At 48.3% G+C, this 25,825-nt stretch overlaps 2 protein-coding genes across 3 annotated transcripts in view; one reads left to right on the top strand and one right to left on the bottom strand.

Moving 5' to 3' along the window:
• The window catches only part of LOC144593236 (D-serine dehydratase), a 555,040-nt gene that overhangs the window by 139,401 nt on the left and 389,814 nt on the right, over positions 1-25,825 (top strand). The gene's annotated exons all lie outside the window — the stretch shown is intronic.
• The window catches only part of setd2 (SET domain containing 2, histone lysine methyltransferase), a 113,988-nt gene that overhangs the window by 39,748 nt on the left and 48,415 nt on the right, over positions 1-25,825 (bottom strand). The window contains exons 6-12 of the mRNA XM_078398343.1: positions 22,039-22,167; positions 20,471-20,594; positions 17,554-17,631; positions 9,347-9,444; positions 8,425-8,560; positions 7,664-7,798; positions 99-227 (exon numbers count right to left, since the gene is read on the bottom strand). Of these exons, the coding sequence (XP_078254469.1) occupies positions 99-227; positions 7,664-7,798; positions 8,425-8,560; positions 9,347-9,444; positions 17,554-17,631; positions 20,471-20,594; positions 22,039-22,167 (829 nt within the window). The remainder of the gene's footprint in view (positions 1-98; positions 228-7,663; positions 7,799-8,424; positions 8,561-9,346; positions 9,445-17,553; positions 17,632-20,470; positions 20,595-22,038; positions 22,168-25,825) is intronic.

Genomic DNA, 25,825 nt, shown 5'->3' with positions numbered 1-25,825 from the left:
TGTCTTTTTAATTGTAAGTCCACATCTGCAGTTCCTTGCGTCTCCATTTGACTCGGAACAACCCTGGCAGGAAGGTAAGACACCTTAGCACAACGTACCTCCGTTTGAAGCTTGATGTTATTGCTGGAATTCCCTCGGCTGTCGCCCAGCTCGGTCATCCAGATCCACAGCAAGGACAATCCGTGGTACTCCAGGAAGGACTTCAAGGAGCTCTGTGAATGCGTGTTCTGCAAAATGAATACACCATGCACAACTGCTTTAGTTTAGTTTGGAGATACAGCGCGAAAACAGGCCCTTCTGCCCACCGAGACCGCGCCGACCAGCGATCCCCGCACGTTAACACTACCCTACACACACACACCAGGGACAATTTTACATTTATACCAAGCCAATTAACTACAAACCTGCACGTCTTTGGAGTGTGGGAGGATACCGAAGATCTCGGAGAAAACCCACGCCGGTCGCGGGGAGAATGTACAAACTCCCTACAGACAGCGCCCGTAGTCGGGATCGAACCCAGGTTTCTGGCACGGTAAGGCAGCAACCGCTGCGCCACCATGCTGTCCACTAAAAAAACCCTTTTCAGCCCATGAAAGTCTCAATGGTGGACACAAAGTGCTGAAGTAACTCAATGGGTCAGGCCTAAGAAGGGTCCTGACCCAAAAAGCAGCCCGACCCAAAATGTCACCCATCCTTTTTCTCCAGAGATGTTGCCCGATGTACACTCTCAGTCTGCCCTGTTGAATTACTACAACAATGTGTGTCCATCCTCACTATAAACCGGTTCCTGCAGTTCCTTGTTTCTTCAAAATCTCAGTGGTGCTCTCTTTATAAAATCAAAAATTAATCTTTAGGAACACACCAGAAGTGGCAACGTTAAACAACTTTGTGTGACTTTGTGGGAGGAGGAGGGGGAGTTCAACGAGATCTGGGTGTCCTAGTGCATCAGTCAATGAAAGGAAGCATGCAGGTACAGCAGGCAGTGAAGAAAGCCAATGGAATGTTGGCCTTCGTAACAAGAGGAGTTGAGTATAGGAGCAAAGAGGTCCTTCTACAGTTGTACCGGGCCCTGATGAGACCGCACCTGGAGTACTGTGTGCAGTTTTGGTCTCCAAATTTGAGGAAGGATATTCTTGCTATGGAGGGCGTGCAGCGTAGGTTCACTAGGTTAATTCCCGGAATGGCGGGACTGTCGTATGTTGAAAGGCTGGAGCGATTGGGCTTGTATACACTGGAATTTAGAAGGATGAGGGGGGATCTTATTGAAACATATAAGATAATTAGGGGATTGGACACATTAGAGGCAGGAAACATGTTCCCAATGTTGGGGGAGTCCAGAACAAGGGGCCACAGTTTAAGAATAAGGGGTAGGCCATTTAGAACAGAGATGAGGAAGAACTTTTTCAGTCAGAGAGTGGTGAAGGTGTGGAATTCTCTGCCTCAGAAGGCAGTGGAGGCCAGTTTGTTGGATGCTTTCAAGAGAGAGCTGGATAGAGCTCTTAAGGATAGCGGAGTGAGGGGGTATGGGGAGAAGGCAGGAACGGGGTACTGATTGAGAGTGATCAGCCATGATCGCATTGAATGGCGGTGCTGGCTCGAAGGGCTGAATGGCCTACTCCTGCACCTATTGTCTATTGTCTATTGTCTATTGACTTTAGCTGTTAGCTTTTCCAAATTCGATGCTCAACATGCTTGTGAGATTTGAACTGGTATTCTGAGAATTGTTATCAGGTGAATTAATTTTTTGCAGGATATGGACTTTTGCGGGCAAGACACGAATTTATTATCCATCTCCAAGTACTCTTCCAAAAGTGCTAACGGGCTGTCTTCTGGAGAAGGCACCTCCAGCGAGCTGTTGGAAAGGCATTCCAGGTATGGACCAAATTTACAAAGGAGCAGTTATTTCCAAGCCAAGGTGAATAGAAAATTGGCTCCATGGAAGGAAGCAGAGGGTGATGGTGGAAGGTTGCTTCTGGACTGGAGGCCAGTGACTAGTGGTGTGCCTCAGGGTTCGGTGCTGGGCCCGTTACTGCTTGTCATCAATAATCATTGATTTGGATGAGAACGTACATGGCAAGATTAGCACATTTGCAGATGATACAAAAGTAAGTGGTTTTGCAGAGAATGAAGATGGTTGTGAAAAATTGCAGCAAGACCTTGATCGGTTGGCCAGGTGGGCTGAGGAATGCTAGAAATGTGAGGTGTTGCATTTTGGGAAGTCTAACAAGGGCAGGAATGGTTGGGCTCTGGGGAGTGTTGTAGAGCAGAGGGATCTAGGAGTGCAGGTGCATAGTTCCTTGAAGTTGGAGTCGCAGGTAGATAGGTTGGTCAAAAAGGCTTTTAGCACATTGGTCTTCATCAGTATTGCGTGGAGAAGTTGGGAGGTCATGTCGCAGTTGGAGAAGACGTTGGTGAGGTCGCATTTACAGTATTGTATTCCGTTCTGTGCGTCGTGTTGTAGGAAAGATGTTATCAAGTTGGAAAGAGTACAGGGAACATTTGCGAGGATTTCGCTGGGACTCGAAGGTCTGAGCTATAGGGAGAGGTTGAGTTGGTTGAGTAGGCTGTGAATAAGCAGGAGGCTGAGGGGTAAAATTATAACGTTGTGCAAAATCCATGAGAGGAATAGATCAGATAGATGCGCAAAGTCTCTTGCCCAGAGTAGGGGAATCGAGGACCAGAAGACATAGGTTTATGGTGAAGGGGAAAAGATTTAATAGGTATGCGAGGGGTAACTTTTCCACACAAAGGGTGGTGGGTGTATGGAACAAGCTGCCAGAGGAGGTAGTTGAGGCAGGGACTATCCTAACATTTAAGAAACAGTTAGACAGGTACATGGATAGGACAGGTTTGGAGGGATATGGGGCAAACGCAGGTCGGTGGGACTAGCGTAGATGGGACATGTTGGCCAGTGTGGACGTTGGGCCTAAAGGCCTGTTTCCACACTGTATCACACTATGAGGTGCGATGTTAGGGGCGCCAACTATCTCACTCCCAAATATGGGACAAGGTGACGTCACTGCCCCACGTGACCTCACCCAGCCAGCGGCCACGTGCTCCCGCTCCACCAATGGCGGTCGCCCGGGCCGGGAGGCGGGTTGCAATGCAACCTCCGTTAGGCGGCGCCTGGGCCTCTGGACCTAGACTGTCCGCACCTAAAATGTTGGAAACCTAGAGTGTCGGGACCTACAGCGTCAAATAAGGGACAAGGGCTGTCCCGCACGGGACAAGGGCTGTCCCACACGGGACAATAGACAATAGGTGCAGGAGTAGGCCATTCGAACCAGCACCACCATTCAATGTGATCATGACTGATCATTCTCCTTCTACACTGGAATTTAGAAGGATGAGAGGAGATCTTATCGAAACGTATAAGATTATTAAGGGGTTGGACACGTTAGAGGCAGGAAACATGTTCCCAATGTTGGGTGAGTCCAGAACAAGGGGCCACAGTTTAAGAATAAGGGGTAGGTCATTTAGAACGAAGATGAAGAAAAACCTTTTCACTCAGAGTTGTAAATCTGTGCAATTCTCTGCCTCAGAAGGCTGTGGAGGCCAATTCTCTGAATGCATTCAAGAGAGAGCTAGATAGAGCTCTTAAGGATAGCGGAGTCAGGGGGTATGGGGAGAAGGCAGGACTGATTGAGAATGATCAGCCATGATCACATTGAATGGCGGTGCTGGCTCGAAGGGCCGAATGGCCTCCTCCTGCACCTATTGTCTATTGTCAGTCCCCCTTTCCTGCCTTCTCCCCGTACCCCCCGACTCCGCTATCCTTAAGAGCTCTATCTAGCTCTCTCTTGAAAGCATTCAGAGAATTGGCCTCCACTGTCTTCTGAGGCAGAGAATTCAATTTAGCCCAAAATATGGGATGTCACGGCTAATACGGGACAGTTGGCAACCCAACGTGACGTGGAGGGAACCTGCAGTTAATGATCTTCCCGCGTGCCAGCTGCCCTCAAACCCTCTTGTGGTGCAGGTTACTGGCTTGTGAGGTGTTGTCAGAGTAGCTCTGGATGAAAGGTGTGCTGGACAAGCTACTGCCAAAACAATACAAAGTTACACACATACACCTAATCCACAATGCACATGATAGGCAGTCAGTCACCCTCCCTGGAATAGGGTCAACTTAAATCTCAGCTCAGGCTGGACTGGAGCTTCCACCCATCCCAGAGCCCCACACCATCCAACCATGCTTCCAAGATGGATATCTTGGATATCAGTGGATATCTTTAAGGCAGAGATAGATAGAATCTTGATTGGTACGGGCGTCAGGGGTTATGGGGAGAAGGCAGGAGAATGGGGTTAGGAGGGAGAGATAGATCAGCCGTGATTGAATGGCGGAGTAGACTTGATGAGCCGAATGGCCTAATTCGGCTCCAAAGACGTACAGGTATGTAGGTTAATTGGCTGGGTAAATGTAAAAATTGTCCCTAGTGGGTGTAGGATAGTGTTAATGTGCGGGGATCGCTGGGCGGCACGGACTTGGTGGGCCGGAAAGGCCTGTTTCCGGCTGTATATATATGATACTAGAAAAGAGGGCCCGTTGGGCCCGTCCCCACACCCCCCATTCTCACTCCCCCAGCCCCACTCTTACTCTCCAAGTGTGCCCGTTGGGCCCGGAAAAGAGGGCCCGTTGGGCCCGTCCCCACACCCCCCATTCTCTCCTCCCCCAGCCCCACTCTTACTCTCCAAGTGTGCCCGTTGGGGAGGGCCCGTTGGGCCCGTCCCCACACCCCCCATTCTCTCCTCCCCCAGCCCCACTCTTACTCTGTCCTCCTGATCTGTGTATGTCAAGTGACCACTATAGCCTTCTTTTTTTTTTTTTTTTCCTAATCAGATGTTTTGGGTTTTTTTCCTAATCAGATGTGCAGTACTTTGGTCAACGTGGGTTGTTTTTAAATGTGCTATACAAATAAAAGTGACTTGACTTGACTTGACTTGCAATAACAAAAAAGACTTCTTGGAAGCTTTTCGAAACAATGTAGCCGTCACAAGCTGAAAACTAAATCCTTGCTGAAAACTAAATCCTTTTCTGGAAACTTTTGGAAACAAATGTAGCCCCTTGAAGAAAAGGGTTAGAAATGAAAAATTTAAACTTTAATATCTCTCTAGCTTTAAAAAGGTAGCTTCAATTTGAACGAAAGTACTTACAATAGTTGCCCAGGTTAATGGTGAATACGGCGGTACAAAAATCGTAGCGCTTTGGTGTACCGTCTAGGAGGAGTAGGGTTTGTAAGTAATCTTCCGTACATACACATATACATACATACATACGGAATGTTGGACCGCAGAGTTTTAGTATTATACTAGAAAAGAGGGCCCGTTGGGCCCGTCCCCACACCCCCCATTCTCTCCTCCCCCAGCCCCACCCTTACTCTCCAAGTGTGCCCGTTGGGGAGGGCCCGTTGGGCCCGTCCCCACACCCCCCATTCTCTCCTCCCCCAGCCCCACTCTTACTCTCCAAGATGTTTTGGGTTTTTTTCCTAATCAGATGTGCAGTACTTTGGTCAACGTGGGTTGTTTTTAAATGTGCTATACAAATAAAAGTGACTTGACTTGACTTGCAATAACAAAAAAGACTTCTTGGAAGCTTTTCGAAACAATGTAGCCGTCACAAGCTGAAAACTAAATCCTTGCTGAAAACTAAATGCTTTTCTGTAAACTTTTTGAAACAAATGTAGCCCCTTGAAGAAAAGGGTTAGAAATGAAAATTTAAACTTTAATATCTCTCTAGCTTTAAAAAGGTAGCTTCAATTTGAACGAAAGTACTTACAATAGTTGCCCAGGTTAATTGTGAATACGGCGGTACAAAAATCGTAGCGCTTTGGTGTACCGTCTTGGAGGAGTAGGGTTTGTAAGTTAAACTTCCGTACATACACACATACATCCCTACATACGAACGCAGAGTTTTAGTATTATACTAGAAAAGAGGGCCCGTTGGGCCCGTCCCCACACCCCCCATTCTCTCCTCCCCCAGCCCCACTCTTACTCTCCAAGTGTGCCCGTTGGGGAGGGCCCGTTGGGCCCGTCCCCACACCCCCCATTCTCTCCTTCCCCAGCCCCACTCTTACTCTCCAAGTGTGCCCGTTTTTTTTTTTCCTAATCAGATGTTTGTTTTTTTTTTCCTAATCAGATGTGCAGTACTTTGGTCAACGTGGGTTGTTTTTAAATGTGCTATACAAATAAAATTGACTTGACTTGACTTGACTTGACTTGCAATAACAAAAAAGACTTCTTGGAAGCTTTTCGAAACAATGTAGCCGTCACAAGCTGAAAACTAAATCCTTGCTGAAAACTAAATCCTTTTCTGGAAACTTTTGGAAACAAATGTAGCCCCTTGAAGAAAAGGGTTAGAAATGAAAAATTTAAACTTTAATATCTCTCTAGCTTTAAAAAGGTAGCTTCAATTTGAACGAAAGTACTTACAATAGTTGCCCAGGTTAATGGTGAATACGGCGGTACAAAAATCGTAGCGCTTTGGTGTACCGTCTAGGAGGAGTAGGGTTTGTAAGTAATCTTCCGTACATACACATATACATACATACATACGGAATGTTGGACCGCAGAGTTTTAGTATTAGACTAGAAAAGAGGGCCCGTTGGGCCCGTCCCCACACCCCCCATTCTCACTCCCCCAGCCCCACTCTTACTCTCCAAGTGTGCCCGTTGGGCCCGGAAAAGAGGGCCCGTTGGGCCCGTCCCCACACCCCCCATTCTCTCCTCCCCCAGCCCCACTCTTACTCTCCAAGTGTGCCCGTTGGGGAGGGCCCGTTGGGCCCGTCCCCACACCCCCCATTCTCTCCTCCCCCAGCCCCACTCTTACTCTGTCCTCCTGATCTGTGTATGTCAAGTGACCACTATAGCCTTCTTTTTTTTTTTTTTTTCCTAATCAGATGTTTTGGGTTTTTTTCCTAATCAGATGTGCAGTACTTTGGTAAACGTGGGTTGTTTTTAAATGTGCTATACAAATAAAAGTGACTTGACTTGACTTGACTTGACTTGCAATAACAAAAAAGACTTCTTGGAAGCTTTTCGAAACAATGTAGCCGCCGTCACAAGCTGAAAACTAAATCCTTGCTGAAAACTAAATCCTTTTCTGTAAACTTTTGGAAACAAATGTAGCCCCTTGAAGAAAAGGGTTAGAAATGAAAATTTAAACTTTAATATCTCTCTAGCTTTAAAAAGGTAGCTTCAATTTGAACGAAAGTACTTACAATAGTTGCCCAGGTTAATGGTGAATACGGCGGTACAAAAATCGTAGCGCTTTGGTGTACCGTCTAGGAGGAGTAGGGTTTGTAAGTAATCTTCCGTACATACACATATACATACATACATACGGAATGTTGGACCGCAGAGTTTTAGTATTATATAGATAGATAGATAGATAGATGATATGATATGATATCACCTATGGCGCCCGACCCAGGCGACTATTTACGTGCTGGCCACAGCAGCAGATCTACAAACACATATTACAATCGGCCCACACTCTTAAATCTCTATTGCCTTACCATGTAAATGCAAATGGCTCGATTGTAATCATGTATTGTCTTTCCCCGGCTGAATAGCACGTAACAAAAGCTTTTCACTGTACCTCAGTACGCGTGACAATAGACTAAACTGATAACAGATAGCCTGGCTTTCCATGGCCTTCCCATTACCTGTATGATCTTGAGGCAGGTCAACTTCTGCTCCATTGTCTCGATGCGCACCATCAGCCGCGTTAAGCTAAGCACTTGGTCCGAGTCACACAAGCCATCGCCGTATTCCAAGAAGGCCTCCAGTTCTTCATCCACCTGACAAGCAAGAGGAAAGAGGGGGGGGGGGGGATTGACCACTTGGCTTGGACAGCTACGAGGTGACCCACCCCTCATCCTTCTAAACTCCAGCGAGTACAGGCCCAGTGCCGACAAACGCTCATCACTATTTCAGCGCTATATCTCTAAACTAGACTGAAGTTGGGTCAAATGGAATTAGGCCATTCGACCCATCAAGTCTACTCCGCCATTCAATCATGGCTGATCTAGCTCTCCCTCCTAACCCCATTCTCCTGCCTTCTCCCCATAACCCCTGACACCTGTACTAATCAAGAATCTATCTTTCTTTGCCATTAAAATATCCACTGACTTGGCCTCTGTGGCAATGAATTCCACAGATTCACCACCCGCTGACTAAAGGAATTCCTCTTCATCTCCTTCCTAAAGGAACGTCCTTTAATTCTGAGGCCGTGACCTCTGGTCCTAGACTCTCCCATTGGTGGAAACATCCTCTCCACATCCAGGTCTTTCACTATTCGGTAAGTTTCTATGAGGGTCCCCCCCTCATCCTTCTAAACTTTAGCGGGTACAGGCCCAAACGCTCATTACTATTTGTGCGCTGGATCTCTAGACTAGACCAAAGACGGGCTTCACGCTCTACTCACCGAGTCCTTCTTCCTGGACCGATCCTTGTCCTTCAGCTTCACCTTCCCACCGGCGGCACGAATGCTGACCCGGTTCTCCCCGCCAATGTACCCGCGGCAGTTCGCCGACCCACAGAAACATTTCTGAGCTTCCTTGCTGCGTTCGGGGAGGTGACAGAAAAAAAACTTAAGACAACTGGCGAAAAGTCAGGGTCCTTTCTGCAATCATTGGCATTAACGCGGCCAAGTTATCAGCAACCAGTCTGAAGGAGGATCCCGACCCGAAACGTCACCCATTCGTAAATAGACACATAGTGCTGGAGTGACCCTCAAAGAAGTAAAGAAATATTTAAGAAGCGATTAGACAGGTACATGGACAGGACAGGTCTGGAGGGATCAGGGCCAAACGCGGGCAAGTGGGACTAGTGTAGTGCAGACGACACAAAGGGTGGTGGGTGCATGGAACGAGCTGCCAGAGGAGGTAGTTGAGGCCGGGACTATCCCGTCATTTAAGAAACAGTTGGACAGGTACATGGATAGGACAGGTTTGGAGGGATATAGGCCAAACGCGGGCAGGTGGGGCTAGTGTAGCTGGGACATGTTGGCCAGTGTGGGCAAGTTGGGCCAAAGGTACTGTTTCCACACTGTATGACTCTGACTTAGCAGGCCAGGCAGCATCTCTGGAGACCATGGATAGATAACGTTCCTCTTACCCAGAAGAGGGTCATTAATCTACAACTTTGCACGTCTTTGGGATGCGGGAGGAAACCGCAGCACCTGGAGGAAACCCCCGTGGTCACAGGGAGAACGTGCAAACTCCACGCACACACGGCACCCGATGTTGGGATCGAACCGGGGTCTCTGACGCTGCGAGGCAGCGGCGTTACCCGCCGCGCCACTGTGCTGCCCTGAAGTGAGGAAATGGCTTGCTGAAGAATCTTACCCGTATCGCTGAAACTGGTAATCGAAGGTGAGCTCTGTGCCCGTCGGGACTGTCTTGGTGGTAAAGAATCCAACCCGCAGTTGTCCATTCACCGTCCACTGGAAAAAGGAAATGCACATTCACAGCTTCTTCATAAAAAGTGCTTTAGTTTAGAGAATGTGCATGGAAACAGGCCCTTCGGCCCACTGAGTCCGCAACAACCAGCGATCCCCACACACTAACACCATCCTATACACACACTCGGGATAATTCTTTTACATTTATACCAAGCCAATTAGCCCACAAACATGTACGTCTTTGGAGCGTGGGAGGATAACCTCGTCTTCTTTCCATCTGCCATTCAAACCCCACTCACCTATATCCACCTATCACTTGCTAGGCTTTGTCCTGCCCCTCAACTCTCTTATCCAGCTTTCTCTCCTCCTCTCTTTCCAGCTCCCCCCCATCTCTTTCCAGCTTCCCCCCCCCCCCTCGGCCCCTTCTTTCCAGCTTTCTCCCCCCACCTTTCTCATCCAACATCTTCATGTTTGCGGATGACACAAAGCTGGGTGGCAGTGAGAGCTGCGAGAAGGATTCTATGAGGCTGCAGGGTGACTTGGATAGGTTGGGTAAATTGGCAGATACTGTATAATGTGGTTCAATGTGAAGTTATCCACTTTGGTGGCAAAAACAAGGCGGCAGATTATTATCTGAATGGTGTCAGATTGTTGAGGATTTGAAAGGAGGTCCTACTGCAGTTGTACAGGGCCCTGGTGAGACCACATCTGGAGAATTGTGTGCAGTTTTGGTCTCCTAATTTGAGGAAGGACATTTTTGCTATTGAGGGAGTGCAACGTAGGTTCACCAGGTTAATTCCCGGGATGGCGGGACTGACATATGCTTATATTCCCTGGAATTTTGAAGGATGAGAGGGGATCTGACAGAAACATTTAAAATTCTTAAAGGATTGGACAGGCTAGATGCAGGAAAAATGTTCCCGATGTTAGGGGAGTCCAGAACCAGGGGTCACAGTTTAAGAATAAGGGGTAGGCCATTTAGGACTGAGATGAGAAAAACTTTTTCACCCAGAGTTGTGAATCTGTGGAATTCTCTGCCTCAGAAGGCAGTGGAGGCCAATTGACTGGATGTATTCAAGAGAGAGTTGGATATATCTCTTTGGGCTAATAGAGTCAAGGGATATGGGGAGAAAGCAGGAACGGGGTACTGATTTTGAATGATCAGCCATGATCATATTGAATGGCGGTGCTGGCTCGAAGGGTCGAATGGCCTACATCCGCACCTTTTTTCTTTGTTTTCATGTTTCTCCCCCGCCTCCCCTACTACAATCAGTCTGAAGAAGGATCCCAACCCAAAATGTCACCTATCTTTAATCGTACTTTAGTTTGCACTAAACGTTGCACCCATTATCTGTGCATTGTAGATGGCTTGATTGTACGGTCTTTTCTTTGACTGGATAACACGCAAACATAGAAAATAGGTGCAAGAGGAGGCCATTCAGACCTTTGAGCCAGCACCGCCATTCATTGTGATCATGGCTGATCATCCACAATCAGTAACCCGTGCCTGCCTTCTCCCCATATCCCTTGATTCCACTAGCCCCGAGAGCTCTATCTAACTCTCTCTTAAATCTATCCAGTGATTTGGCCCCCACTGCCCTCTGTGGCAGAGAATTCCACAAATTCACAACTCTCTGGGTGAAAAGTTTTAAATGGCCTCCCCTTTATCCTTAGAGACTAGCAAACAAAAGTTTTTTGCTGCATCTGGTACACGTGACAATAATAAACTAAACCACACAATATAAATAAATCATTGACCAGGCACAGCAATACTACTGAAACCACAAATGCTGATTTGAAACAGGAAACATAACTCCTCTTGCATATATATTTACTTACAACCATGAACCAAGTGAAACCCTGCACATTTATGCTCGTCTTATCATCTGTATAGTCAGAGTCACACAGTGTGGAAACAGGCTCTTCAGCCCAATTTGCCCACACCGACCAACATGTCCCACCTACACCAGTGCCACCTGCCTGCGTTTGGCCCATATCTATATACTGAAACTCTCATTTGTTTGTTCCTGAAATACAGCCAAAACGGTACACGATAGTGCGACAATTTTAGGTCCACCTTACTCACCGTCGTCCCTTTGGTGCTAATGGAAGAAGTTTCATTGAAGTTATTCACATTTAGTGGGGGGAGGGGAGAGGGATAAGGGGGGTTGAGGGGGATGGTGTGGGGGGCGAGGGGGAGGGTGCGAAAGAGGGGGGAGGGGAGAGGGGGTTGAGGGGAAGGGTGGCGGGAGGATAAGGGGGTTGAGGGGGATGGAGTATGGGGGTGGAAGAGGTGCGAGGGAGGGCGGGTGGGGGTGAAGGGGGGAGAGGGGAAAGTGAGGGGAGGGAGTGGGGGGGGGGTGCTGCACCAATGCAGGAGGTTTGGGCCCAATGGGTCCACTTGGTCTAGTATCCCTCTAAACCTGAGCTATCCATGCAACTGTCCAATTGCTTCTTAAACATGACAATAGTCCCTGCCTCAACTACCTCCTCTGGCAAGCTCGTTGCATACACAGGTAATCAGGGGAGAAGGCAGGAGAATGGAGTTGAGAGGGAAAGATAGGTCAGCCATGATAAATGGCGGAGTAGACATGATGGGTCAAATGGCCTGCCCTTGCTCCTATCACCTATGAACCCACCACTCTTTGTGTGGAAAAGTTACCCCTCAGAATCCTATTAAATCTTTTCTCCCCTCACGACAGGTTTGTAGGGATAGGGACCAAATGCTGGAGGTGGGACATGTGGGTGGGACATGTTGGCCAGTGTGGGCAAGTTGGGCCAATGGGTCTCTTTCCACACTGTAGCACTCGATGACTCTAAACCCATGTCCTCTTGGTTTTCGATTCCTCTATTCTGGCCAAGATTCACTGTGCATCTGCATATTATTCATTGTTAATGTACCAATCACAACTAGTGCCAGATGGATTCCTACTGAGCTAGTGGTAAATATTGGACAGGGCAGGACTGGGATGGTTGCAGGTTCAATGCCAAATCCTGGAAATTAACGTTTGCTACTCAATGATAAAACAAATTAGAGTATTTATGGTCACCAGAGGATTCCCCAGACCATGTTATTTCCAAAGGCGTCTACACCCCAGCGGTATGAACATTGACTTCTCTAACTTCAGGTAGTCCCTGCTTTCCCTCTCTATCCCCTCCCCCTTCCCAGTTCTCCCACCAGTCTTCCTATCTCCGACTACATTCTATCTTTGTCCCGTCCCCTACCCTGACATCAGTCTGAAGAAGGGTCTCGACCCAAAACGTCACCCATTCCTTCTCTCAGAGATGCTGCCTGACCCGCTGAGTTACTTCAGCATGTTAGACAATAGGCAATAGGTGCAGGAGGAGGCCATTCGGCCCTTCGAGCCAGCACCACCAATCAATGTGACCATGGCTGATCATTCCCAATCAGTACCCCATTCCTGCCTTCTCCCCATACCCTCTGATTCCGTCCGCTATCCTTAAGAGCTCTATCGAGCTCTCTCTTGAATGCATTCAGAGACTTGGCCTCCTCTGCCTTCTGAGTCTAGTGTGTCTTTTGTGTCTATCCACCAATTAATACAGCCACTGATTTTCCTGTGCAGTTTAGTTTATTATCACGTGTATCGAGGTACAGTGAAAATCTTTTGTTGCGTGCTAACCAGTCAGCAGAAAGACAATACATGATTACAATTGAGCCATTTACAGTGTTCTGATATAAAGGAACAATGTTTAGTGCAAGGAAAGGCCAGCAAAGTCCGTTGAAGAATAGTCCGAGGGTCATCAATGAAGTAAACATAGCACAAAAAGTAAGGACATTTGTGTTTGGTAGATTATTTCTTTGTTGTAACAATGCTTCTTGGCAATAAATCTTATACCGTTGGAAAGCCTGTTTATTTCCCTTTTAAATGGTGCCACATTTGTAAGGAACATGCATTTGTGGGATGAGCAGCAGAGCTGAGTATGTGGGTTGCGCCCATGAAACATCTGCCAAATCTTCTCTGCCAATGCCAAACAGCTTATTCTGCCATTGACTCTTGTTCGGTGTTGTTTGGTGGATTGGATGATTGAAGTCTGAAGAAACAAGACATATTGGCAATTTAACAATTTATTCATTTAATAAACAGGAGCCTCAGTAGCGTGTGGAAGAACCATACACAGCCACAACAGCCTGGCACCTCCTCCTCATGCTGGTCACCAGCCTGGTCACACACTGTTGTGGGATGGCATCCCATTCTTCAACCAGAATTTGTCCCAAGTCAGCCAACGTGGTTGTGTTGGTCACTCTGGCACGAACAGCACGCCCAAGCTGATCCCACAAGTGTTCAATGGGGTTGAGGTTAGGACTGCTGGCAGGCCATTCCATCCTCTCCACTCCCAAATTCTGGAGGTAGTCTCTGAGAAACCCTGCTCTGTGGGGGCGAGCATTGTCATCTTGGAGGATAGAGTTCGGTCCCAGACTGTGGAGATATGGGATTGCCACTGGTTGCAGAATCTCATCTCGATATCTCTCTGCATTGAGATTGCCTCCAATGATGACAAGCCTCGTTTTTCCAGTGAGGGAGATGCCGCCCCACACCATCACACTGCCTCCACCAAAAGATGTTACTCTATCGGTGCAGCAATCAGCATAGCGTTCTCCGCGTCTTCTCCACACTTTGACCCTATGATCCAACTGCCGTAGGCAGAATCTGGACTCATCGCTGAACATAACGTTCCTCCACATGTTCAGGTTCCAGTGCACGTGTTGCCGACACCAGCGCAAATGGGCCTGACGGTGAAGGGCAGTCATGGCAGGCCTCCTGGCAGCCCTATGAGACAGGCTGCGTGTAGTCTGTTCCGAATTGTCTGGGCAGAGAGCCGTCGGCCATATCGTCCTGCAAACCTTGACTGCTAATCTGTAGAAGACAGCCCACAGTTCCCAAGTGCTGACAGGGTGAGGAAACGGTCTTCTTCGGGTGTCGTCTTCTTGGGACGCCCACTTCGCGGCCTGTCTCTGACATCCCCCGTTATATGGAACTTGGCCTTCACTTTGGAGATGGTACTAGGGCTCACTCCAAATAATGCCGCAACTTGGTTTTGCGGAACACCAGCTTGAAGTTGCCCTATCGCACGGGCCCTATCCAGATCAGTCAAACGTGGCATGCCGATTCTTGGAGCAGACACCTACTGACCACTGTAGCAGGGCCCATGCTCACAGATGCTGCCAATCAGGTGCCAATCAGGCACCTGATTGTCAACACCTGGGGGTACCAGAAGCTCAAAACAAGAGTCAATAGCAACAGCAGAATAAGCTGTTTGGCATTGGCAGAGAAGATTTGGCAAATTTTTCATGGGCACAACCCATATACTCAGCTCTGCTGCTCATCCCACAAATGCATGTTCCTTACAAATGTGGCACCATTTAAAAGGGAAATAAACAGGCTTTCCAACGGTATACGATTTATTGCCAAGAAGCATTGTTACAACAAAGGAATAATCTACCAAACACAAATTTCCTTACTTTTTGTGCTATGTTTAGATAGTTCAGCACTGCTCTCTAGTTGGTGAGAGGATGATTCAGTTGCGTGATAACAGCTGGGAAGAAACTGTCCCTGAATCTGGAGGTGTGTGTTTTCACACTTCTATACCTTTTGCCCGATGGGAGAGGAGGGAGTGGCCAGGGTGCAACACTGAAGATAGAAGATTACTCCAAAATGCTGGAGTAACTCAGCGGGACAGAATGCAAAGGTGTGAAGAAGGGCCTCGAACCGAAACGTCACCCATTCCTTCCTTCCAGAGACTTTGCCTGTTCTGTTGTGTCCATCTTTGGTATATACTGGCATCTGCAGTTCCTTCCCACAAATTCAAACCCAAGGCAGTTTCAGTGGGTGCAGTTGCTGCAAGTTCTACAAAGGCGATGGCGTGTATGTCAGGAATGGTTCGTGAAGAGTTGGCTAACAAGGTGTGGGTGTCCATGTCTGCATTGCAATCCTGGTGGCAGCAGAGGCTTCCTCCCCTGGGCGGAAATGTCAAAGACTGCAGGGCGCAGCTTTCAGGTGAGAATGGCAAAGTTTAAATTGAGATGTGCGGGTTGTTTACAGAGCAGTGGGCGCCTGGTGTATATATACACAGGTGCTCCCTGGCTCACGATGCTTCCACTTGCGGTCACGTGAACGCGTTTATTAAATGCATTTCAACACAATATGTTCGGTTTGCGATGGGTTTCTCGGAACAATAGACAATAGGTGCAGGAGGAGGCCATTCGGCCCTATGAGCCAGCACCGCCATTCAATGTGATCATGGCTGATCATTCTCAATCAGTACCTCGTTCCTGCCTTCTCCCCATACCCCCTGACTCCGCTATCCTTAAGAGCTCTATCTAGCTCTCTCTTGAATGCATTCAGACAATTGGCCTCCACTGCCTTCTGAGGCAGAGAATTCCACAGATTCACAACTCTCCGACTGAAAAAGTTTTTCCTCATCTCCGTTCTAAATGGCCTACCCCTTATTCTTAAACTGTGGCCCCTGGTTCTGGACTCCCCCAACATTGGGAACATGTTTCCTGCCTCTAACGTGTCCAACCCCTTAATAATCTTATACGTTTCGATAAGATCTCCTCTCATCCTTCTAAATTCCAGTGTATACAAGCCTAGTCGCTCCAGTCTTTCAACATATGACAGTCCCGCCATTCCGGGAATTAACCTAGTAAACCTACGCTGCACGCCCTCAATAGCATGGGAACGGAACCTCACCGTAAGCTGAGGAGCACCTGTACTACTGAGGTGGTGCTGGAGGCAGACACAATAGTGGCTTTTAAGAGGTTTTTAGTTTAGTTTAGTTAATTAAAAAAACTAAACACCCCTTACATGCCATTATTGTACCTGCCTCCACCACCAGTACAGATGTCAGGGGTTATGGGGAGAAGGCAGGAGAATGGGGGTAGGAGGGAGCGATAGACTTGATGGGCCGAATGGCCTAATTCTGCTCATATTACTTATGACTTTATGACCAGCTCAACAGTATGTACCAGGCACCCACCGCTCTAGTCAAGTCAAGTCCATTTTATTTCTATAGCACATTTAAAAACAACCCACGTTGACCAAAGTGCTGTACATCGGTTCAGGTACTAAGAACGAACATACAATGGCACACAAACATAACAGCACATACATAAACAGTTCACAGCGCCCTCTCAGAGAGCCTCAAACGCTAGGGAGTAGAAATAGGTTTTGAGCCTGGATTTAAAGGAGTCAATGGAGGGGGGCAGTTCTGATGGTGAGAGGGATGTTGTTCCACAGTCTAGGAGCTGCAACCGCAAAAGCGCGGTCACCCCTGAGCTTAAGCCTAGACCGCGGGATAGTGAGTAGCCCCAAGTCGGCCGACCTGAGGGACCTGGAGATAGAGTGGTGGGTTAGAAGATTTTTGATATGGGGGGGGGGGAGCAAGCCCGTTTAGGGCTTGAAGTAAAATAAAATGTTTTGAGAGAGGCATGTGGATATACAGGGAAAGGAGTGACATTGATCTCACGTGCAGGCAGAGATTAGATTATCTATGCATCACTCTCGTCACAGACATCGTGGGCCGAAGGGCCTGTTCCTGCGCTGTGCTGTTCTATGTCAGTGGGATGGGGCAGGAAGATGAGTGAAGGGAATGTAAAATGGAGGGAAAGCGTCAGAGAGTGATAAGAGTGATACAGTGTGGAAACAGGTCCTTCGGGCCAACATGTCCTCGCTACACTAGTCCCTGTAGGAAAAAAACTGCAGATGCTGGTCTAAATCAAAGGTAGACACAAAATGCTGGAGTAACTCAGCGGGTCAGGCAGCATCTCGGGAGAGAAGGAATGGGTGACGTTTCAGATGCTGCCTGACCTGCTGAGTTACTCCAGCATTTTCTGTCTGCCTCACACTAGTCCTTGCCTGTGTTTGGTCCTATCCATGTGCCTGTCTAACTATTTCCTAAACATCGCGATAGTCCCAGCCTCAACTACCTCGTCTGGCAGATCGTACCATACACCCACCACCCTTTGTGTGAAAACGTTACCCCTCAGATTCCTATTAAATCTTTTTCCCTTCACCGTGAACCTATGTCCCCTGGTCCTTGATTCACCCACTCTGGGCAAGAGACTCTGTGCGTCTCATGTGAAAGAGAGGGACATTAGGATGACATTTGTCGTGTTGTTTCTGTTCTCACCTTTTGAGTTTCACAGTTGGGTTCACAGCTGTGGTTCATGAAACGAGAGCAGTTTCCTTTCAGAGTCGCATCAATGATCTAGCGACAAGAGAAGCAAAAACACAAGTGAGGTTAGCATAGACAGATATAGCAAGTGGTGTTCATAATAACCAGGGCAGTGGCACCTGAGCTGTGACTGGTTTCAGACCGAGGGTTCCCTGCACTATCTGAGCGCACATCGCTCGGGCTAAACGTGCAACAGATAAAGAGTCATACAGCGTAAAACAGGCCCTTCTGCCCAACTTACCCACACCGGACAACATGCCCCATCTACTCGCCCACATCACCCAACATGCCCCATCTACTTGCCCATATCGCCCAACATGCCCCATCTACATGCCCACATCGCCCAACATGCCCCATCTACTTGCCCACATCGCCCAACATGCCCCATCACCCAACATGCCCACATCGCCCAACATGCCCACCACCCAACATGCCCACATCGCCCAACATGCCCCATCTACATGCCCACATTGCCCAACATGCCCCATCTACATGCCCACATTGCCCAACATGCCCCATCTACTTGCCCACATCGCCCAACATGCCCCATCTACTCGCCCACATCGCCCAACATGCCTCATCACCGAACATGCCCCATCTACTTGCCCACATCGCCAAACATGCCCCATCTACTCGCCCACATCGCTCAACATGCCCCATCACCCAACATGCCCCATCTACTTGCCCACATCGCCCAACATGCCCCATCTACTCTCGTCCCACCTACCTGCGTTTGGCCCATATCCATCTAAACCTATCCTATCCTGAACCTCTATCTACCTCATTGGTGACCCTCGGACTATCTTTGATTGGACTTTACTGGCTTGATCTTGCACTGAACGTTATTCCCTTATCATGTATCTGTACACTGTGAATGGCTTGATTGTAATCATGTATTGTCTCTCTGCTGACTGGATAGCACGCACCAAAAGCTTTTCACTGTACCTCGATACACGTGACAATAAACTAAATTGACTGAACTATCCACGTACCTGCTCGAGTGTTTCTTAAACGTTGAGATAGTCCTTGCCTCAACTACCTCCTCTGGCAGTTCGTTCCATTCACCCACTACCCCGTGTAAAGGTTTCTATTAAATCCTTACCCCCCTCACCTTAAACCTATGTCCTCTGATTCTCAATTCCCCTAGTTAGATAGAGCTCTAGGGGCCCCGATCTTTATCAACGGGGACAGTGTGGAGAGAGTGTCCAGCTTCAAGTTTCTGGGCACTCACATTTCGGAGGACCTAACATGGTCCAATAACACTGCTGCGCTGGTCAAGAAGGCACAGCAAAGACTGTTCTACCTAAGAACACTGAAAAAGTCTGGTCTACCCCAACAGCTGCTGATGACCTTCTACCGCTGCACCATAGAGATCCTAACACATGGCATTCCTGTGTGGTACCTCAGCTGCATGGAGGCAGAAAGGAAAGCTCTACAGCGGGTAGTCCATAGAGCTCAGAGGACCATCGGAACACAGCTACCAGACGTGGAGGGCATCTACAACACACGATGCCTCAGAAAAGCCACCAGCATCCACAAAGACTCTTCACACCCCTGCAACAGTCTGTTCGAACTCCTTCCATCGGGCAGACGATACAAGGCCTTGTACGCCCGCACCTCCAGACTCAGGAACAGCTTCATCCCCAGGGCCATAGCTGCTATGAACCGGTCCTGCTGAGCCGGATGGTCACAACGCATAGATCAACTTGCACTTTATCCTGTCTAAAACTGTTACAATTGTTTCATTGGGTTGCTGTTGTCTAAATTAATTAAATTATTGCATCGTATGGGAGGCGCATTCCCAATCTCGTTGTACCCCTGGGTACAATGACAATAAAGATATATTGTGTTGTATTGTATTGTAGTGGAATCAAGGGATATGGGGAGAAGGCAGGCACGGGTTACTTATTGTGGATGATCAGCCATGATCACAATGAAGGCGGTGCTGGCTCGAAGGGCCAATGGCCTCCACCTGCATCTATTTTCTATGTTTCTCATCTGGGTAAAAGATTGTGCATTTACCCGATCTATAAGATCACCCATTCAGCCTCCTGCGTTCCAAGGAATAAAGTCCTAGCCTGCTCAACCTCTCGCTGTAGCTCAGGCAGTCGAATCATGGGAACACCCCATCTATCTATAATGCTACTTTCAATGAACTATGTGCCTGCACTCCTAGATCCCTCTGCTCTACAACACTCCCCAGAGCCCTACCATTCACAGTGTAGGTCCCGCTCATGTTAGACTTCCCAAAATACGACACCTCACGTTTCTCTGTATTAAATTCCATCAACCATTCCTCAGCCCACCTGGTTTAGTTCATTGTCACGCGGACTGAGGTGTTGTTGACAGTGGATGTTAAAAATTGCAGCAGAATCTTGATCAGTTGGCCAGGAGACCCTCGGACTATCCTTGATCGGACTTTGCTGGCTTTGCCTTGCACTAAACGTTATTCCCTTATCATGCATGTATCTATACACTGTGAATGGCTTGAGTGTAATCCGCTGACTGGATAGCACGCAACAAAAGCTTTTCAATGTCCCTCGGTACACGTGACAATAAACTAGTCTGTCAACTTTGTCTCTGGAACTGGGGCACTACAATGCCGAGAGCTATATTCTGCACTCTGTATCCACCTAACCCGCCCAGCTATTTCAGCACTTTGTACTTTTCCTTTACAAAGGACACGGGTGTCAGGGGCTACGGGGAGAAGGCAGGAGAATGGGGTTCGGACGGAGTGAATGAATGGCGGAGTGGACTTGATGGGCCGAATGGCCTACTTCTTCTCCTATCACATGATCAAAAGGTAGAGAAATAAGGGGACTGAGCATGAAGGGGGTGGGAAAGCCAGGGGCCACATTGGTCATTCTCTCACCTCGTCGTTTTTCAGTGCCATAAAGTAGTAGTGGATGTTCTTATTGCGGGCGTACTCCTTAACGCGGTTCTTGAACTCCTTGTGGTCCAGCACTTCCCCGCAGTACTCCAGAACAAAGCTATTCCTGCAAACACAAAGCCCCACCATTACTGCAGCAGCGTTTCACTGCCTTACCCCCTTTAGGAGCATGGAGAACCAGCTGGGAACAGACATCGCGACCTCCTCAATAATTCACTGTCGCACCGAACACCACAGCCCCACCCAGCTCGGACACGCCCCGCATAGAGTGGGTCGCCCTGAACCGGCTCCGCACAGGGATCGGCCGGTCCAAAGCCAACATGCATCGTTGGGGGTTACGTCCATCAGCAGCCTGCGTGTGTGGAGCAGACCAGCAAACAGCACAGCACGTCATTTTCGACTGCACTGTCCTCCGTCCCCCTGGTGGAGGGGTAGACCTCACGGCCCTCGACAACAGCACATTGCACTGGAGGGCGTTACATAACTTCTGCTGCCTCAAACGCAAGAAGACCCCCTTTTCCCTCTCAACCAATGCCTGCAAATACACACTTTTTCAACTTGAGGTTGACCAGAAAATGCCGGGTATTAGTATTTTTCCACAGGGTCCTGTGAGGGTTGAGAGTGAGAGATTGGCCATGATTGAATGGCGGAGTAGACTTGATGGGCCGAACTGTAGAGGAGGGGGAAAAGGAGGGAATGTACAGGAGGATGAAGGTTTAAGAGTTAATGTGCACAGATTGCATGTTGTGCTTGACTTACTTAGAATTGCTAGTTAAAGTATAACAGGTTGTTTTGCAAAACTGCAGTGGGTGTTGTGACTAAAAGAGAAAGGACCGATACCAAGTAGTACTACAGAGAACAAGAAGTCTGTTCTAGACAATAAGAACCAGTGCAAAAATGTGCGATTAGCTGGACCCATGACTACTCAGGGTGAATGCACTTTTTTTTAACACGGAGCAAGGGGAATCAATAATCCAAAGACATAGGTATGTGAAAGGGGAAAGATTTTTCACTCAGAGAGTGGGGGGTGTATGGAACGAGCTGCCAGAGGAGGTGGTTAAGGCAGGAACTATAACAACATTTAAAGGACAATATGGGCAGGTTCATGGATAGGACAGGTTTAGAGTGATATGGCCCAAATGCAGCTAAAGGGGACTAGCTAAAATGGGGCATCAATTAAACCCCTTAATCCGGACAAAACTATGAGAGTGCACTTGAATCCCCGGCATAATCCCCTCCAAAAATGTGGTGCCTGGGCGGGCGATCTCCACCTCATCAGGACTTGCGTGGCCGATCAGTGGAGGGGTGGAATCTGCCCCCTGTGGCCGGGGCTCTGGAACTCCGGCCTGGCCGGAGCCGGCAGATCCGTTCCCATAGCCGACTTCCGAGGCCGACTTTGCGGGCGGTATCTCGGCCCCTTGGCGGCCCGTTCCATGACCTCTGTTGGTCCGGCAACAAGGATACTCCAAAAAGGCTCAGGAACTAAGGATGCCGGATAATCAGTGGTGGACCTGTACCGTAGAAGCAATGGAAAGTATGGGTTCACTCACACTGACAGTTCTTTATCAGCTCGGAGCCCCCAGCCTTTCCTCTCAGTCAGGATAACGTCCACATCTGCGTAATGCCGTCTCTGAAACCTCCGGTTGGTGCAGTATTCCCCGTGTAAGCACCTGGACGAACTGAGGAGGCAAGAACACATATCAGCTGCCACTGCACAAAGACACACACCTCAAGCTTCCCCCTCCCCTGACCCTCAGTCTGAAGAAGGGACGCGGCCTGAAAAGTCACCTATTCCTTTTCTCCAGAGATGCTGCCTGAGTTACTCCAGCATGCCGTGTCCATCCATCCTCAAGCCACAGTCATTCTGGAGCACTCAGTACTGCATTCAGCATTCTACCCCTCACTCCCCATTCCTCTGGACCTTTCATCACTTGCATGAAGCTGCCTTAAGCATCTTTGTTTAGTTCAGGGATACAGCGTGGAAACAGGCCCTTCGGCCCACCGTGTTCGTGCCAGCCAACGATCACACATTACGCTAGTTTTATCGCGCACACTAGGGACAATTTACCGAAGCCAATTGACCTGTACGTCTTTGGAGTGTGGGAGGAAACTGGAGCACCCGGAGAAAACCCATGCAGTTACAGGGAGAACGTACAAACTCCGTGCAGACAGCACCCGTTGTCAGGATCGAACCCGGTCTCTGGCGCTGTGAGGCAGCAGCTCTACCCACTGCGCCACCTCTTAACGTTTAACAGCCTCTTAACGGCCCTTCCTCTTAACTTTTCGACGCAGGATGCTATCGTGCTTGGTGCCACCCCCTTCACTTTTGCAGCTTTCTCCTCTCCACGACAGTCAGAAGAAAGGCTCTATCCATGTCCTCCTAAGATGCTGCTTGACCCACTGAGTTACTTCAGCAAGGTTTTATTTTGGTAAACCAGCATCTGCAGTTCGTTGTCTCTTCTAAATATATTGACCAGTTCACCAGTCAATAACTGGTATCTTTTAATGTGTCAAATGACATTGTTATCATCAAAAGATGGCACCTTCTTCAGTCTGACACACCCACAATTAAGACTTGGCTTTGAGGACCTTCTTCAGCTAACAAAACTCTCCATTTACCTCAGAATTAAAAGACGCTCCTTTAAGTAGGAATGAGGAGGAATTTCTTTAGTCAGTGGGTGGTAAATCTGTGGCATTTCCATCGGGCAAAAAGCATAGAAGTGTGAAAACACACACCTCCAGATTCAGGGACAGTTTCTTCCCAGCTGTTATCAGGCAACTGAACCATCCTACCACAACCAGAGAGCGGTTCTGAACTACTATCTACCTCATTGGTGACCCTCGGACTATCCTTGATCGTGGGGCTTGGGTCGGCCCACCGCGGACCTTTCACCGTCCGGCGCGGCCTGGAATAGGCCGCGGGATTTTCTCTGCTCGGCGGGGGCTTCAATGTCGGGAGCCACGACCGCCCCGACGTGCAGCGGCAGCGTGTTCGCCCGCCCCGGATCGTGGGGCTTGGGTCGGCCCGCTGCGGACCTTTCACCGTCCGGCGCGGCCTGGAACGTGGCAACTTCAACAGCCTGACCGCGGGAGAAGACGGCAGGGGAAGAGAAAAGACATTCTGGCCTTCCATCACAGTGAGGAGGGACTGGAGGAGACTCACTGTGATGGATGTTTCTTTTTGTTTTGTTTTGTGTTGGTTTGTGGTTGTGTGTGTTATTGCTTATTTTATTGCTCTTATAGTTGGACTGTGGGTGACGAAATCTCGTCCAAAAGACTTGTTTTTTGGATGACAAATAAAGGTAATTCTGAATTCTGATTCTGAATTCTGACTTTACTGGCTTTATCTTGCACTAAACGTTATTCCCTTATGTAACTATACACTGTAAATGGCTTGATTGTAATCATGTATTGTCTTTCCACTGTGGTTAGCACGCAACAAAAGCTTTTCACTGTACCTTAGTACGCGTCAATAAATGAAACTGATCTGTGACAGACAGACACAAAATGCTGGAGTAACTCAGCAGGTCAGGCAGCATCTCTGGAAAGAAGGAATGGGTGACGCTTTGGGTCGAGACCCTTCTTCAGACTGATGTCAGGGGAGGGGGCGGGACAAAGATAGAATGTAGTCGGAGACAGGAAGAGTGGTGGGAGAACTGGGAAGGGTTAGCGGGAAAGCAAGGGTTATCTGAAGTTAGTCTGAAGAAGGGTCTCGACCCAAAACGTCACCCATTCCTTCTCTCCCGAGATGCTGCCTGTCCCGCTGAGTTACTCCAACATTTTGTGTCTGCCTTCGATTTAAACCAGCATCTGCAGTTCTTTCCTAAACTGATAAATAGCATGATGAAAGCCAGGCACACTGAAGACGACCCTTCCTCTAGTTACTGGGGTCACTCCTTCAGCACCTCATCAGCAAGGAAAATGTATGATGTTGCCAGGACTCACTAAGGAAGACACAAACAATCTCCCAGATGTAGCAGAGGACAGAGGATCTAGGGGGATAGTGGAAGTGAAAGAAATTTGCATTAGGCGAGAAATAGTATTGGGTAGACTAATGGGACTGAAGGTTGATAAATCCCCAGGGCCTGATGGTCTGCATCCCAGGGTACTCAGGAAGGTGGCTCTAGAAATAGTGGATGCATTGGTGATAATTTTCCAATGTTCAATAGATTCAGGATCAATTCCTGTGGATTGGAGGATAGCTAATGTTATCCCACTTTTCAAGAAAGGAGCGAGAGAGAATTACAGACCAGTTAGCCTGACATCGGTGGTGGGGAAGATGCTGGAGTAAACTATTAAAGAGGTAATAACGGCGCATTAGGATAGCAGTAAAAGGATAAGTTCAAGTCAGCATGGATTTATGAAGGGGAGGCTATGCTTGACTAATAATCTTCTGGAATTTTTTGAGGATGTGACAAGTAGAATGGATGAATGGGAGCCAGTGGATGTAGTGTAACCGGACTTTCAGAAAGCCTTTGATAAGGTCCCACACGGGAGATTGGTGAGCAAAATTAGAGCACATGGTATTGGGGGTAGGGTGTTGACATGGATAGAAAATTGGTTGGCAGACAGGAAGCAAAGAGTAGGAGTAAACCTTTCAAAATGGCAGGCAGTGGTGAGTGGAGTGCCGCAAGGCTCGGTGTTGGGGCCGCAACTGTTTACCATATATATTAACGATTTGGACAAAGGAATTAGAAGTAACACCAGCAAGTTTGCAGATGACACAAAGCTGGGTGGCAGTGTGAACTGCGAAGAGGATGTTAGGTGGTTGCAGGGTGACCTGGGCAGGTTGAGTGAGTGGGCAGATGCGTGGCAGATGCAGTATAATATAGATAAATGCGAGGTTATCCACTTTGGTGGCAAAAACAAGGAGGCAGATTATTATCTCAATGGTGTCAGCGAGACCTGGATGTCCTTGTACACCAGTCACTGAAAGTTGGCGTGCAGGTACAGCAGGCAGTGAAGAAAGCTAATGGCATGTTGGCCTTCATAACGAAAGGATTTCAGTATAGGAGTAAAGAGGTTCTTCTGCAGTTGTATAGGGCCCTGGTAAGACCACATCTGGAGTATTGTGTACAGTTTTGGTCTCCTAATTTGAGGAAGGACGTCCTTGTAATTGAGGCAGTGAAGCGTAGGTTCACAAAATTGATCCCTGGGATGGTGGGACTGTCATATGAGGAAAGATTGAAAAGACTAGCCTTGTATTCACTGGAGTTTAGAAGGATGAGAGGGGATCTATTAGAGACATAAAATTATAAAAGGACTGGACAAGCTAGATGCAGGAAAAATGTTCCTAATGTTGGGGGAGTCCAGAACCAGGGGCCACAGTCTTAGAAT

This window comes from Rhinoraja longicauda, chromosome 4, assembly GCF_053455715.1.
Source record: "Rhinoraja longicauda isolate Sanriku21f chromosome 4, sRhiLon1.1, whole genome shotgun sequence".
Classification (NCBI taxonomy): domain Eukaryota; kingdom Metazoa; phylum Chordata; class Chondrichthyes; order Rajiformes; family Arhynchobatidae; genus Rhinoraja; species Rhinoraja longicauda.
This window is presented reverse-complemented; position numbering and strand designations above follow the sequence as displayed.